We start from the raw sequence: 14,702 nt of genomic DNA on the forward strand, positions 1-14,702 counted from the left end.
ATACCAGTCCAGCTCAATGCTCCTCCATACCAGCCCAGCTCAATGCTCCTCCATACCAGTCCAGCTCAATGCTCCTCCATACCAGCCCAGCTCAATGCTCCTCCATACCAGCCCAGCTCAATGCTCCTCCATACCAGCCCAGCTCAATGCTCCTCCATACCAGCCCAGCTCAATGCTCAATCCTCCATACCAGCCCAGCTCAATGCTCCTCCATACCAGTCCAGCTCAATGCTCCTCCATACCAGCCCAGCTCAATGCTCCTCCATACCAGTCCAGCTCAATGCTCCTCCATACCAGCCGAGCTCAATGCTCCTCCATACCAGTCCAGCTCAATGCTCCTCCATAACAGCCCAGCTCAATGCTCTTTTCATTGGTGAAGTTGTGTTTTAATCCATCAAGGACCTGTCATGTGGAAATATGCAAGAAGTGTGAGGAAAGGGAAACAGAATGTACTGTATAATGCTTTTTCATTTAGTTACTGATGGAAAAACCTAACAAAACACAAATGAATGTTTGTCATTGTATGCCTTCTGATACCATATGATCCAGCCATGCACACTAACACCATCAATCTCTTTTTTAATGCTTTTTTTTGTATTATTATTTTTGTTCATTCAATTTTTTTGGGTCAAGGATTTTAGGTTCATGTAACTTATGTCATTATTTATGGTCTTTTATATCTAGTTTGTAAAATTATAGCAAAAGTGAAGAAAATGAAGGGTTGTCATATGGTGCATTCTTATTAAAGTAGAAACCATCCCACTGTCCTTGTTTCCTGCTTATTGTAGAAACACACACACACACACACGCACACACGCGCACGCGCGCGTAAACCTCCCAGTGAGTTCCCTCTGCGGCACATGAGAGCAGATAGATCAATCTGACTGTGAGCTGCAGGTTGTGTCTCGGGCAACAAGGTGTCGGAGAGCTTTTAACATGGCAGGTGTGCGTTAATTTCCAGTGGCGATAAAACCCTGATTGTCCAAGGCTTTGATAGGGAGAGAAAGAGGGAGAGCTGAGGCCATTTTTAAAATGGGAACTGAAGTATTGTATTCTCTGTCAAATGGTGTTTTACATGTTTCCTGAGGAAGCATCACAACAAGGCATGCAGACATTAGCTAGGGAAGAACGATTGCAGAAGGAGATACTTTTCGGCATTGAAGGGAAAGTTAGTGGTGTGTGTGTGTTTATGTGTGTGTGCGTGTGTATGCCTGTGTGTGTGTTTGTGTGCATGCGTGTTTGCGTGTGTATGTGTGCATGCCTGCACGTGTGTGTGCGTGTGTGTGTATGCCTGCGTGTGTGTGTATGCCTGCGTGTGTGTGTATGCCTGCGTGTGTGTGTATGCCTTCGTGTGTGTGTATGCCTTCGTGTGTGTGTATGCCTTCGTGTGTGTGTATGCCTGCGTGTGTGTGTATGCCTTCGTGTGTGTGTATGCCTTCGTGTGTGTGTATGCCTGCGTGTGTGTGCGTGTGTGTGTATGCCTTCGTGTGTGTGCGTGTGTGTGTATGCCTGCGTGTGTGTGTGTGTGTATGCCTTCGTGTGTGTGCGTGTGTGTGTATGCCTGTGTGTGTGTGTATGCCTTCGTGTGTGTGTGCGTGTGTGTGTATGCCTGCGTGTGTGTGCGTGTGTGTGTATGCCTGCGTGTGTGTGCGTGTGTGTGTTTATGCCTGTGTGTGTGTGTATGTGTGCCTTCGTGTGTGTGTGTGTATGCCTGCGTGTGTGTGTATGCCTGCGTGTGTGTGTATGCCTTCGTGTGTGTGTATGCCTTTGTGTGTGTGTATGCCTTCGTGTGTGTGCGTGTGTGTATGCCTGCGTGTGTGTGCGTGTGTGTGTGTGTGTATGCCTTCGTGTGTCAGTATGCCTTTGTGTGTGTGTATGCCTGCGTGTGTGTATGCCTGCGTGTGTGTGTATGCCTGCGTGTGTGTGTGTATGCCTGCGTGTGTGTGCGTGTGTGTGTATGCCTTCGTGTGTGTGTGTGTACTTGCAGGGTAATATGGTGGGACTTTGAAAGAAGACTGCAGGTTCAACTCCAGACTATTGACCATTCTGAAAAGCAACTAACAAAGACCCAACCTTCATAGTCATACTGTTGCTATTTTTATTTGTATTATTCTTTTTGAACTCTGAATTGTCGGGAAGAGCTTGTCAGCAAGCATTTCACAGACATGATTTCTCCCACCCGTTGTATTCGGCGCATGTGACAAATATGATGTGATTTGAGACAGAAAGGAATAGAGAGATAACGAGAAGCAGAGGTTTGACAGTGAGAGAGACAGATGGAGAAGATTTAAGAGATAAAATGAGAGACAGAAATGAGAAAGAGCTGCACAGAGAAAGTGAAAAAAAACAGAGGCAGAAAGAGAGGTGTCGGTCATCTGGAAATGCTTGGTCTCCCTTCTAAGGGTCTAGATCTCTAATGCTAGGACTCTGGTCTGCATAATAAGCTAAGTAAGTCAGTCATCTTTAAAGCTCAGGTAATGACCAATGTTTTGGGACATGAGAGTTGGAATGCAGTCTCTCTCCTCACCACTGCTACCAACAAATGACAGCAGTCACCACCACAACCAAACAATCCTCTCAATAACGTGGTTTCACCTCTTTAGTTCTGTCCAATGAGGTCCAAGAAGATTCTCTGATGTATTGTGTTAATCATTCCTTTCATAAGGGGGAAGCTAAACTGCAGATGGCGGAAAAAAGCCATGCCAATGTTTACACCATAATTATAATATACTGTATCTGGCATTAATGTGGAGCAATGTACCATAACGTGAAATATTATACCACATTTATTTTCATGAAAATAAATGTAATGTTTTCTGGCGTTATTGTATGACATCTAGTTCAGATGTTTGTGGAAATAGTCTGAAATCCACGTTTTAGACGTCACTTCATATTGAAATAATTTGGACCCACCCATGTTGTCATTTAAACACAGACTTAAAGTACATTCAACATTCCCAGCTCTACCAACCCCCACCAACCCCGCTTTTTCAAGACCTTCAGATGAAGTGGTAGCTTCTCAAACTGTCCTAACCCTCCAACCCCTTCCTGTCAGAGCAAAGGGTTAGATTCAAACCATTTGGGATGCTACTCAATTTGAAGATTTGAAAAACAGACTTTGCCAGTATGAACCAGTGACAATAGTGCAACACATTGATGTCTCCATTAACAGCATCTGCTGTGTAGGGTCTCTAGAGTCTAGAGGGGGTCCTTGAGTCAGGTCCCCACAATGTCATAAACCAAATGCTTCCACTCTAATCTCTGGACCAACATTATTCTCATGGCTAAATCCAAGGAGAGGGAAGTGTTTTGCTGTTTCACAAAGCTGTCCAGGTGGCTGACTGGCTTCCTTAATGACAGAGGAGAAGGAGTGGATGACTTTGGATGGCGACTGGAGTGAAAATGTGCTATTATGACTCACAGGGAAATAGTGTGTTACTATGACTCACAGGGAAATAGTGTGTTATTATGACTCACATGGAAATAGTATGTTATTATGACTCACATGGAAATAGTATGTTATTATGACTCACATGGAAATAGTATGTTATTATGACTCACAGGGAAATAGTATGATTAACTCATAGGAAAATAGTATGTTATTATGACTCACATAGGATTAATAGTGTGTTATTATGACTCACAGGGAAATAGTGTGTTATTATGTCTCACAGGGAAATAGCGTGTTATTATGTCTCACAGGGAAATAGTATGTTATTATGACTCACAGGGAAATAGTATGTTATTATGACTGACAGGGAAATAGTATGTTATTATGACTCACAGGGAAATAGTATGTTATTATGACTCACAGGGAAATAGTGTGTTATTATGACTCACAGGGAAATAGTGTGTTATTATGACTCACAGGAAATAGTGTGTTATTATGACTCACAGGGAAATAGTATGTTATTATGACTCACATGGAAATAGTAAATGACTCACAGTTTATGTTATTATGACTCACAGGGAAATAGTATTATGACTCACAGTTATTATTATGACTCACAGGGAAATAGTGTGTTATTATGACTCACAGGGAAATATTTATTATGACTCACAGGAAATAGTGTGTTATTATGACTCACAGGGAAATAGTATGTTATTATGACTCACAGGGAAATAGTATGTTATTATGACTCACAGGGAAATAGTATGTTATTATGACTCATAGGGAAATAGTATGTTATTATGACTCACAGGGAAATAGTGTGTTATTATGACTCACAGGGAAATAGTGTGTTATTATGACTCACGGGGAAATTGTATGTTATTATGACTCACAGGGAAATAGTGTGTTATTATGACTCACAGGGAAATAGCATGTTATTATGACTCACAGGGAAATATTATGTTATTATGACTCACAGGGAAATAGTATGTTATTATGACTCACATGGGAAATATCGAAGCTCAGCAACCAATAGGGTCCTGCATGCCAAAACATTGAAGAAAAACTCTGTTATAGTTAAAAGGTCCTGTGGGAAAAGTGCTGGGTAGAGACCGTCCCCTTCAGACATCAGGGTTTATTGATTGAGAGGCTTCTAGCACAGTGCTGCTGACCTTGTGTAGATTCACCAAGCTTGTATCTCTGATGGACAATAGAGAAGAGTCTCTGTGAAAAACAGAAGCCTAAAACAAAAAAATTAAACATGAGAGATTTATGTTAATTTAGATTGACCTTTCTCTAAAATTATTTAGTTTGGGGTATAACGTTTGTCTTTGTGTTACGTTCGTCCGACAGACACAGCAGACTGTAACTATCGCAGAATAACACCTGACAACATGAAAAAGCACTTATGGGAGTTCCTCCTCCTCTAGCTGCAAGCGTCCAGAGGCAGTTTTCCAGGACTCTCCACAGTGATGTCAGAAAATAAACAGAATATGATGGAGAACCTAGCAACTCAACAAACAAGGAAAAATAGAACTCTGAAACTAATTGACAAAGCTACTGAAACAAGAACATCAACAAAATAATACCAGTGAAAATGGAAGGATGAGATATTTCACTGGTGTGAAGCTCCCCTTCCTCTTGAGAGAAATATACATATTTGAGGAGAAAGAGAACCGGGGAACATAATACAAAAATAAAACAGATATATAAAAAATCTAAACTACAAAAAAAGCTTCTATGTATGTATTTCTCCTTCCAATAACCTCTGAATATGTCCGCCTTAAATGGGAGGTTGGTTCCCCCTCCCTCCCTCCCTCCCTCCCTCCCTCCCTCCCTCCCTCCCTCCCTCCCTCCCTCCCTCCCTCCCTCCCTCCCTCCCTCCCTCCCTCCCTCCCTCCCTCCCTCCCTCCCTCCCCCTCCCTCCCTCCCTCCTCCTCCGAAAGGCTCCTCTAATCTCGCTACATTATTTTATTATGACACTCACTTTCAACTCCTTTAATTGGGTATTGACAGGCCTGCAGCCAACTTCTCTCAGCTGGAGGGTGAAGGGAGGGGTGAAGGAAGGTGTGAAGGGAGGGTTGAAAAGAGGGTTGAAGGGAGGGTTGAAGGGAGGTGTGAAGGGAGGTGTGAGGGGAGGTGTGAAGGGAGGGGTGAAGGGAGGTGTGAATGGAGGTGTGAAGGGAGGGGTGAAGGGAGGTGTGAAGGGAGGGATGAAAGGAGGACTGAAGGGAGGCTGGAAGGGAGGGTTGAAGGGGGGTTGAAGGCAGGGGTGAAGGGAGGGGTGAAGGGAAGGGTGGAAGGGAGGTGTGAAGGGAGGGTTGAAGGGAGGGTTGAAGGGTAGGGGTAAAGGGAGGTGTGAAGGGAGGGGTGAAGGGAGTTCTGAAGGTAGGTGTGAAGGGAGGTGTGAAGGGAGGGGTGAAGGGAGGGTTGAAGGGAGGGTTGAAGGGAGGATTGAAGGGAGGGGTGAAGGGAGGGGTGAAGGGAGGGAGGAAGGGAGATGTGAAGGGAGGGGTGAAGGGAGGATTGAAGGGAGGGGTGAAGGGAGGGGTGAAGGGAGGGAGGAAGGGAGATGTGAAGGGAGGGGTGAAGGGAGGGATGAAGGGAGGGGTGAAGGAAGGGTGGAAGGGAGGTGTGAGGGGAGGTGTGAAGGGAGGGTGAAGGGAGGGGTGAAGGTAGGTGTGAAGAGAGGTGTGAAGGGAGGGGTGAAGGGAGGTGTGAAGGGAGGTGTGAAGGGAGGGGTGAAGGGAGGTGTGAAGGGAGGGGTGAAGGAAGGTGTGAAGGGAAGATTGAAGGGAGGGTTGAAGGGAGGGGTGAAGGGAGGGGTGAAGGGAGGGTTGAAGGGAGGTGTGAAGGGAGGGGTGAAGGGAGGTGTGAAGGGAGGGGTGAATGGAGGGGTGAAGGGAGGTGTGAAGGGAGGGAGGAAGGGAGGTGTGAAGGGAGGGGTGAATGGAGGGTTGAATGGAGGGGTGAAGGGAGGTGTGAAGGGAGGGAGGAAGGGAGGTGTGAAGGGAGAGAAAAAGGGATGGGTGAAGGGAGGTGTGAAGGGAGGGGTGAAGGGAGGTGTGAAGGGAGATGTGAAGGTAGAGAAAAAGGGAGGGGTGGAGGGAGGAGTGAAGGGAGGGGTGAAGGGAGATGTGAAGGGAGATAAAAAGGGAGGGGTGAAGGGAGGGGTGAAGTAAGGTGTGAAGGGAGGGGTGAAGGGAGCGGTGAAGGGATGGTTGCAGGGAGGATTGAAGGGAGAGAAAAAGGGAGGTGTGAAAGGAGGGGTGAAGGGAGGGGTGAAGGAAGGTGTGAAGTGAGATAAAAAGGGAGGTGTGAAGGGAGGGGTGAAGGGAGGGGAGAAGGGAGGTGTGAAGGGAGGGTTGAAGGGAGGGGTGAAGGGAGGGGTGAAGGGAGGTGTGAAGTGAGGTGTGAAGGGAGTAGTGAAGGGAGGTGTGAAGGGAGGGGTGAAGGGAGGGGTGAAGGGAGAGAAAAAGGGAGGTGTGAAGCGAGGGGTGAAGGGAGGGGTGAAGGGAGAGAAAAAGGGAGGTGTGAAGGGAGAAAAAAGGGAGGTGAAGGTGTGAAGGGAGGAGTGAAGGGAGGTGTGAAGGGAGAGAAAAAGGGAGGTGTGAAGCGAGGGGTGAAGGGGGGGTGAAGGGAGGGGTGAAGAGAGGTCTGAAGGGAGGTGTGAAGGGAGGGGTGAATGGAGGGGTGAAGGGAGGGGTGAACGGTGGGGTGAACGGTGGGGTGAAGGGAGGTGTGAAGGGAGAGGTCAAGGGAGGGTTGAAGGGAGGGGTGAAGGGAGGTGTGAAGGGAGGGGTGAAGGGAGCGGTGAAGGGATGGTTGCAGGGAGGATTGAAGGGAGAGAAAAAGGGAGGTGTGAAAGGAGGGGTGAAGGGAGGGGTGAAGGAAGGTGTGAAGTGAGATAAAAAGGGAGGTGTGAAGGGAGGGGTGAAGGGAGGGGAGAAGGGTGGTGTGAAGGGAGGGTTGAAGGGAGGGGTGTAGGGAGGGGTGAAGGGAGGTGTGAAGTGAGGTGTGAAGGGAGGAGTGAAGGGAGGTGTGAAGGGAGGTGTGAAGCGAGGGGTGAAGGGAGGTGTGAAGGGAGAGAAAAAGTGAGGTGTGAAGGGAGAGAAAAAGGGAGGTGTCAAGGGAGGTGTGAAGGGAGGTGTGAAGGGAGGGTGAAGGGAGGTGTGAAGGGAGGTGTGAAGGGAGGGGTGAAGGGAGGTGTGAAGGGAGAGAAAAAGGGAGGTGTGAAGGGAGAGAAAAAGGGAGGTGTGAAGGGAGAGAAAAAGGGAGGTGTGAAGGGAGAGAAAAAGGGAGGTGCGAAGGCAGAGAAAAAGGGAGGTGTGAAGGGAGAGAAAAAGGGAGGTGTGAAGGGAGAGAAAAAGGGAGGTGTGAAGGAAGGTGTGAAGGGAGAGAAAAAGGGAGGTGTGAAGCGAGGGGTGAAGGGAGGGGTGAAGGGAGAGAAAAAGGGAGGTGTGAAGGGAGAGAAAAAGGGAGGTGTGAAGGGAGGTGTGAAGTGAGGTGTGAAGGGAGGAGTGAAGGGAGGTGTGAAGGGAGGGGTGAATGGAGGGGTGAAGGGAGGGGTGAACGGTGGGGTGAACGGTGGTGTGAAGGTAGGTGTGAAGGGAGAGGTCAAGGGAGGGTTGAAGGGAGGGGTGAAGGGAGGTGTGAAGGGAGGGGTGAAGGGAGCGGTGAAGGGATGGTTGCAGGGAGGATTGAAGGGAGAGAAAAAGGGAGGTGTGAAAGGAGGGGTGAAGGGAGGGGTGAAGGAAGGTGTGAAGTGAGATAAAAAAAGGGAGGTGTGAAGAGAGGGGTGAAGGGAGGGGAGAAGGGTGGTGTGAAGGGAGGGTTGAAGGGAGGGGTGAAGGGAGGGGTGAAGGGAGGTGTGAAGTGAGGTGTGAAGGGAGGAGTGAAGGGAGGTGTGAAGGGAGGTGTGAAGCGAGGGGTGAAGGGAGGTGTGAAGGGAGAGAAAAAGTGAGGTGTGAAGGGAGAGAAAAAGGGAGGTGTCAAGGGAGGTTTGAAGGGAGGTGTGAAGGGAGGAGTGAAGGGAGGTGTGAAGGGAGGTGTGAAGGGAAGGGTGAAGGGAGGTGTGAAGGGAGAGAAAAAGGGAGGTGTGAAGGGAGAGAAAAAGGGAGGTGTGAAGGGAGAGAAAAAGGGAGGTGTGAAGGGAGAGAAAAAGGGAGGTGCGAAGGCAGAGAAAAAGGGAGGTGTGAAGGGAGAGAAAAAGGGAGGTGTGAAGGGAGAGAAAAAGGGAGGTGTTAAGGGAGGGGTGAAGGGAGGGGTGAAGGGAGAGAAAAAGGGAGGTGTGAAGCGAGGGGTGAAGGGAGGGGTGAAGGGAGAGAAAAAGGGAGGTGTGAAGGGAGAGAAAAAGGGAGGTGTAAAGGGAGGTGTGAAGTGAGGTGTGAAGGGAGGAGTGAAGGGAGGTGTGAAGGGAGAGAAAAAGGGAGGTGTGAAGGGAGGGGTGAAGGGAGGTGTGAAGCGAGGGGTGAAGGGAGGTGTGAAGGGAGGGGTGAAGAGAGGGGTGAAGGGAGGTGTGAAGGGAGGGGTGAAGGGAGGGGTGAACGGTGGGGTGAACGGTGGGGTGAACGGTGGGGTGAAGGGAGGTGTGAAGGGAGAGGTCAAGGGATGGTTGAAGGGAGGGGTGAAGGGAGGTGTGAAGGGAGGGGTGAAGGGAGGGATCGGAGCAGTAGTAGGCCAGGAGTAGAGGGGTGGGGAGGGTAATGGGAAACACAATGGAACTTGTGTTTACGCATTCTCTGTTCGTCACCTCGTAAAACATGTCACTTTTTAAGTTTGTCATCGTCCACACATCTGTCTGAGAGCTGGAGTGAGGATCAACATAACATGGACCCAGAAATCACTGGTTATATCCTCCTGGCTGCTGTTGATCCAAGATGGACTTCACTTGGCAATAACAGCCATAGACATATGCCTATAACAAAGCGACCACAGACTTCGACATGGGAAACACTCAACACTCGATACTCATCAAGTCTTGCTGCCCAATGGCTTCACACAGAAGCATACATATCCCCAAGTGACCAAACACAAAAGTGGTCAATAAGTTGTGCTTCACCTGTTTTGTGTCTGGAGAATGACTACCTCCAGTGGTATTATCCCTAGTGATTGCTTGTGTGTATGCTGGTGGTTTATCAGTGTGTCCAGGACCATGCTAATCTGGGAGACTATTCCCAGATAAAGGTGAGGGGGGTCAGCCACTTGACCACTCAGTGGCTCTTCAGCTCCTTATCCCTCTGCTGCAGAGCTTGCCCCTCCTGGTATCCTGACCTCTAACCCTTGTGGTAATCTCCAGAACAAACCACTTTCTATAAGGGCACAGGGCAAGACCCAGATGCAGACACGGGAAGCAGATGGTTGGAGTCTCTGATATTTATTAGTATCCAAGGGGCAGGCAAGAGAATGGTTGTAGACTGGCAAAAGATCATAACAAGGTCAGAGTCCAGGAGGTACAGAGTGGCAGGCAGGCTAGAGGTCAGGGCCGGCAGAATAGACAGGCAGGTGGGTACAGAGTCAGGGCAGACAAGGGTCAAAAACCGTGAGGACTAGAAAAAGAGAGATAATAAAAAGCTGGAGTATGAGAAAAACACGCTAGTTGACTTGTCAAGACAAGGCGAACTGGTACAGAGACAGGAAACACAGGGATAAATACACCGGGCAAAATAAGCGACACCTGGAGGAGGTGGAGACAATCACAAGGACAGGTGAAACAGATCAGGGTGTGACACTGTTTGTCCAGCCCATTGGCCTGCCTCTTCAGCACACAACTGGAAGATGAGGGATGGAGGTATGGGCGGGGTGGCGGTAGTGGGATGATTTTTAATGGTTTGGGGATTGTGTGTGTGTGTATGTGTGTGTGTGTGTGTGTGCATATGTGTAGGGCCAACCACAGATTATTCAAGTCCCCCTCCACTCCTCCACTCCTCCACTCCCTCCTCCTCTCCTCCACTCCCCCCTACACTTCTCCACACCTCCACTCCCCCCTCCACTCCTCCACTCCCCCTCCTCTCCTCCACTCCTCCACTCTCCCCTCCTCTCCTCCACTCCTCCACTCCTCCACTCCCCCCTCCTCTCTTCCACTCCTCCACTCCTCCACACCCCCCTCCTCTCCTCCACCCCTCCAGTCCTCCCCCCCTCTCCCTCCACTCCTCCACTCCTCCACTCCCCCTCCTCTCCTCCACCCATCCACTCCATCACTCCCCCTCCTCTCCTCCATTCCTCCACTCCCCCCTCCTCTCCTCCACCCCTCCACTCCATCACTCCCCCCTCCTCTCCTCCACCCCTCCACCCCATCACTCCCTCCTCCTCTCCTCCATTCCTCCACTCCCCCTCCTCTCCTCCACCCCCTCCTCCTCTCCTCCACTCCTCCACTCCCCCTCCTCTCCCCCACTCCTTCCACTCCTCCACTCCCCCCTCCTCTCCTCCTCTCCTCCACTCCCCCCACTACCCCTCCTCTCCTCCACTCCTCCACTCACCCCTCCACTCCTCCACTCCCCCCACTACCCCTCCTCTTCTCCCACTCCTTCACTCCTCCACTCCCCCTCTCCTCTTCTCCTCCTCCCCCCCCCCCCTTCTCTCCACTCCCCCTCCTCTCCTCCACTCCCCCTTCCTCTCCTTTGCTCCTCCACTCCCCCTCCTCTCCCCTCCACTCCCCCTCCTCCACTCCTCCACTACCCCCTCCTCTCCTCCACTCCCCACCTCTCCTCCACTCCTCCCTCACCCCTCCTCTCCTCCACTCCCCCACTACCCCTCCTCCTCCACTCCTTCCTCCTCCACTCCCCCTCTCCTCTTCTCCTCCATCCCCCTCCCCTTCTCTCCTCCACTCCCCCTCCCTCCCTCCACTCCCCCTTCCCTCTCCTTTGCTCCTCCACTACCCCTCCTCTCCCCTCCCTCCCCCTCCTCCACTCCTCCCCTCCCTCTCCCCTCCACTCCTCCACCCCTCCACTCCTCCCTCCCCCCCTCTCCCTCCACTCCTCCACTCCTCCACTCCTCCACACCCCCTCCTCTCCTCCACCCCTCCAGTCCTCCACTCCCCCCTCCTCTACTCCACTCCTCCACTCCTCAACTCCCACTCCTCTCCTCCACTCCTCCACTACCCCTCCTCTCCTCCACTCCTCCACACCTCCACTCCCCCTCCTCTCCTCCACCCCTCCACTCCATCACTCCCCCTCCTCTCCTCCATTCCTCCACTCCCCCTCCTCCACTCCTCCACTCCCCCCTACTCTCCTCCACCCCTCCACTCCATCACTCCCCCCTCCTCTCCTCCACCCCTCCACTCCATCACTCCCCCCTCCTCTCCTCCATTCCTCCACACCCCCTCCTCTCCTCCATCCTCCACTCCCCCTCCTCTCCCCCCCTCCTTCCACTCCCACTCCCCCTCCTCTCCTCCACTCCCCCACACCCCCTCTCCTCTCCTCCACTCCTTCACTCCCTCCACTCCCCCTCTCCCTCCCTCTCCTCCATCCCCCTCCTCCCCCTCTACTCCACTCCTCCACTCACCCCTCCTCTCCTCCACTCCTCCACCCTCCCCCACTCCCCCTCCTCTCCTCCACTCCTCCACTCCCCTCCCCCCTCCTCTCCTCCACTCCCCCCTCCTCTCCTCCCTCCTCCACTCCCCCCTCATCTCCTCCACTCCTCCTCCTCCTCCACTCCCCCTCCCTCCTCCACTCCTCCACTCATCCACTCCCCCTCCTCTCCTCCACCCTCCCCCCACTCCCTCTAATCCCTCTCCTCCACTCCCCCTCCTCTCCTCCACTCCCCCACCCCTCCTCTCCTCCCTCCACTCCTCCACTCCTCCACTCCCTCCCTCCCTCCTCCCTCCACCCCTCCCTCCCCCACTCCCCTCCCTCTCCTCCACTCCTCCCTCCCCCACACCCCCCTCTCTTCTCCTCCTCCCTCCCTCCTCCTCTCCCCCCTCCTCTCCTCCACTCTTCCACCCCTCCACACCCCCACTACCCCTCCTCTCCTCCTCTCCCTCCACTCCCCATCCCACCTCCCTCTCCCCCCTCCTCTCCTCCTCTCCTCCATCCCCCTCCTCCCCCCTCCTCCCTCCTCCCTCCCCCTCCTCTCCTCCCTCCACACTCCCCCTCCTCTCCTCCACTCCTCCCTCCTCCCTCCCCCTCCTCTCCTCCACTCCTCCACTCATTCACTCCCCCTCCCTCTCCTCCACTCTTCCCTCCCCCCTCCTCTCCTCCTCTCCTCCACTCCCCCTCCTCTCCTCCACTCCCCCACTCCCCCTCCCTCTCCTCCCTCCTCCCCCCTCCACTCCCCCTCCTTCCCCCTCATCCCCCTCCTCCCCCACTCCTCCCTCCTCCACTCCCCCTCCTCTCCTCTCCACCCCTCCTCCACCCCTCCTCTCCTCCACTCCTCCACTCCTTCCACCCCCCTCCCTCTCCCTCCACTCCTCCCTCCCCCTCCTCTCCTCCACTCCTACCTCCCCCCCATCTCCTCCACTCCTCCCTCCTCCACTCCCCCTCATCTCCTCCACTCCTCCACTCATCCCTCCCCCTCCTCTCCTCCACTCTTCCACTCCCCCTCCCCTCCCTCCTCCCTCCACTACCCCCTCCTCTCCTCCACTCCCCCCACTCCCCTCCTCTCCTCCTCCACCCTCCCCTCCACTCCCCCTCCTCCCTCCACTCCTCCACCCCCTCCCTCCTCCACTCCCCTCCTCTCCTCCACTCCCCTCCACTCCCCCACACCCCCTCTTCTCCTCCTCTCCTCCCTCCTCCTCTCCCCCTCCTCTCCTCCACTCTTCCACCCCTCCACTCCCCACTACCCCTCCTCTCCTCCTCTCCTCCACTCCTCCATTCCTCCACTCCCCCTCCCTCTCCTCCTCTCCTCCATCCCCCTCCCTCTCCCCACTCCCCACTCCACTCCCCCCCTCCTCCCTCCCTCCCTCTCCCCCTCCCTCTCCTCCACTCCTCCACCCCTCCACCCCCCCTCTCCTCCACTCCTCCACTCATTCACTCCCCCTCCTCTCCTCCTCCACTCCCCCTCCTCTCCTCCTCCCTCCTCCCCCTTCCCCTCCACTCCCCCACACCCCCTCCTCTCCTCCACTCCTTCACTCCTCCACTCCCCCTCCTCTCCCTCCACTCCTCCACCCTCCACTCCTCCACTCCCCCTCCTCTCCCCCTCCTCTCCACTCCCCCACACCCCCTCTCTCCTCCTCTCCCCCCACACCCTCCTCTCCCCCTCCTCTCCTCCACTCTTCCACCCCCTCCACTCCCCCACTACCCCTCCCTCTCCTCCTCTCCTCCACTCTCCATTCCTCCACTCCCCCTCCTCTCTATCTCCTCCACTCCTCCCTCCCCCACACCCCCCCTCTTCTCCTCCCTCTCCTCCACTCCACTCTCCCCCTCCTCTCCTCCTCACTCTTCCACCCCTCCACTCCCCCCACTACCCCTCCTCTCCTCCTCTCTTCCACTCCACTCCTCCTCCCTCCCTCCCCTCTCCTCCACTCCCCTACTCCTCTCCTCCTCTCCTCCATCCCCCTCCTCTCCTCCACTCCTCCACTCCTCCACTCCCCCTCCTCCACTCCTCCACTCCCCCCTCCTCTCCTGCACTCCCTCTTCTCCTCCATCCCCTTCCTCTCCCACACTCCTTCCACTCCTCCACTCCCCCCTCCTCTCCTCCCCCCCACTCCCCCTCCCTCTCTCCACTCCTCCCTCCTCCACCCCCCCTCCTCTCCCTCCACTCCTCTCCTCCACTCCCCCTCCTCCCCCCCTCCCTCCACTCCCCCTCCTTTCCTCCACTCCCACTCCCCCCTCCATCTCCCTCCCTCCTCCCTCCCTCCCTCCCCCTCCTCTCCTCCACTCCTCCACTCATCCACTCCCCCTCCTCTCACTCTTCCACTCCCCCTCCTCTCCTCCTCTCCTCCACTCCCCCACTACCCCTCCTCTCCTCCACTCCTTCACTCCTCCACTCCCCCTCCTCTCCCCCTCCTCCACCCTCCACTCCTCCACTCCGCCCTCCTCCCCACACCTCCCTCCTCCACTCCCCTGCTCCCCCCTCTTCTCCTCCACTCCTTCACTCCTCCACTCCCCCCTCCTCTCCTCCACTCCCCTACTACCCCTCCTCTCCTCCTCCTCCATCCCCCTCCCTCCTCCCTCCTCCACTCCTCCACTCCCCCTCCACCCTCCTCCACTCCCCCTCCTCTCCTGCACTCCCTCTTCTCCTCCATCCCCTTCCTCTCCCCCACTCCTTCCACTCCCCCTCCTCTCCTCCACTCCCCCACTACCCCTCCTCTCCTCCACTCCTCCTCCTCCACTCCCCCCCCTCTCCTCTCCTCCACCCCCTCCTCCTCTCCCCA

The 14,702-nt window shown here is 54.0% G+C and overlaps 1 protein-coding gene across 1 annotated transcript; it reads right to left on the minus strand.

The window, feature by feature from the left end:
* Positions 1-4,512: 4,512 nt before the first annotated feature.
* LOC135553435 (proline-rich protein 36-like) lies at positions 4,513-8,037 on the minus strand (the record flags this gene model as incomplete). The annotated part of the gene is made up of 4 exons (XM_064985553.1): positions 4,513-4,632; positions 5,379-5,773; positions 7,009-7,511; positions 7,796-8,037. Coding segments are annotated over 4 exons (1,260 nt in total), but the record flags the coding sequence as incomplete, so codon positions are not given.
* Positions 8,038-14,702: the final 6,665 nt, after the last annotated feature.

The sequence above is a fragment of the Oncorhynchus masou genome, chromosome 13 (assembly GCF_036934945.1).
Source record: "Oncorhynchus masou masou isolate Uvic2021 chromosome 13, UVic_Omas_1.1, whole genome shotgun sequence".
Classification (NCBI taxonomy): Eukaryota; Metazoa; Chordata; class Actinopteri; order Salmoniformes; family Salmonidae; genus Oncorhynchus; species Oncorhynchus masou.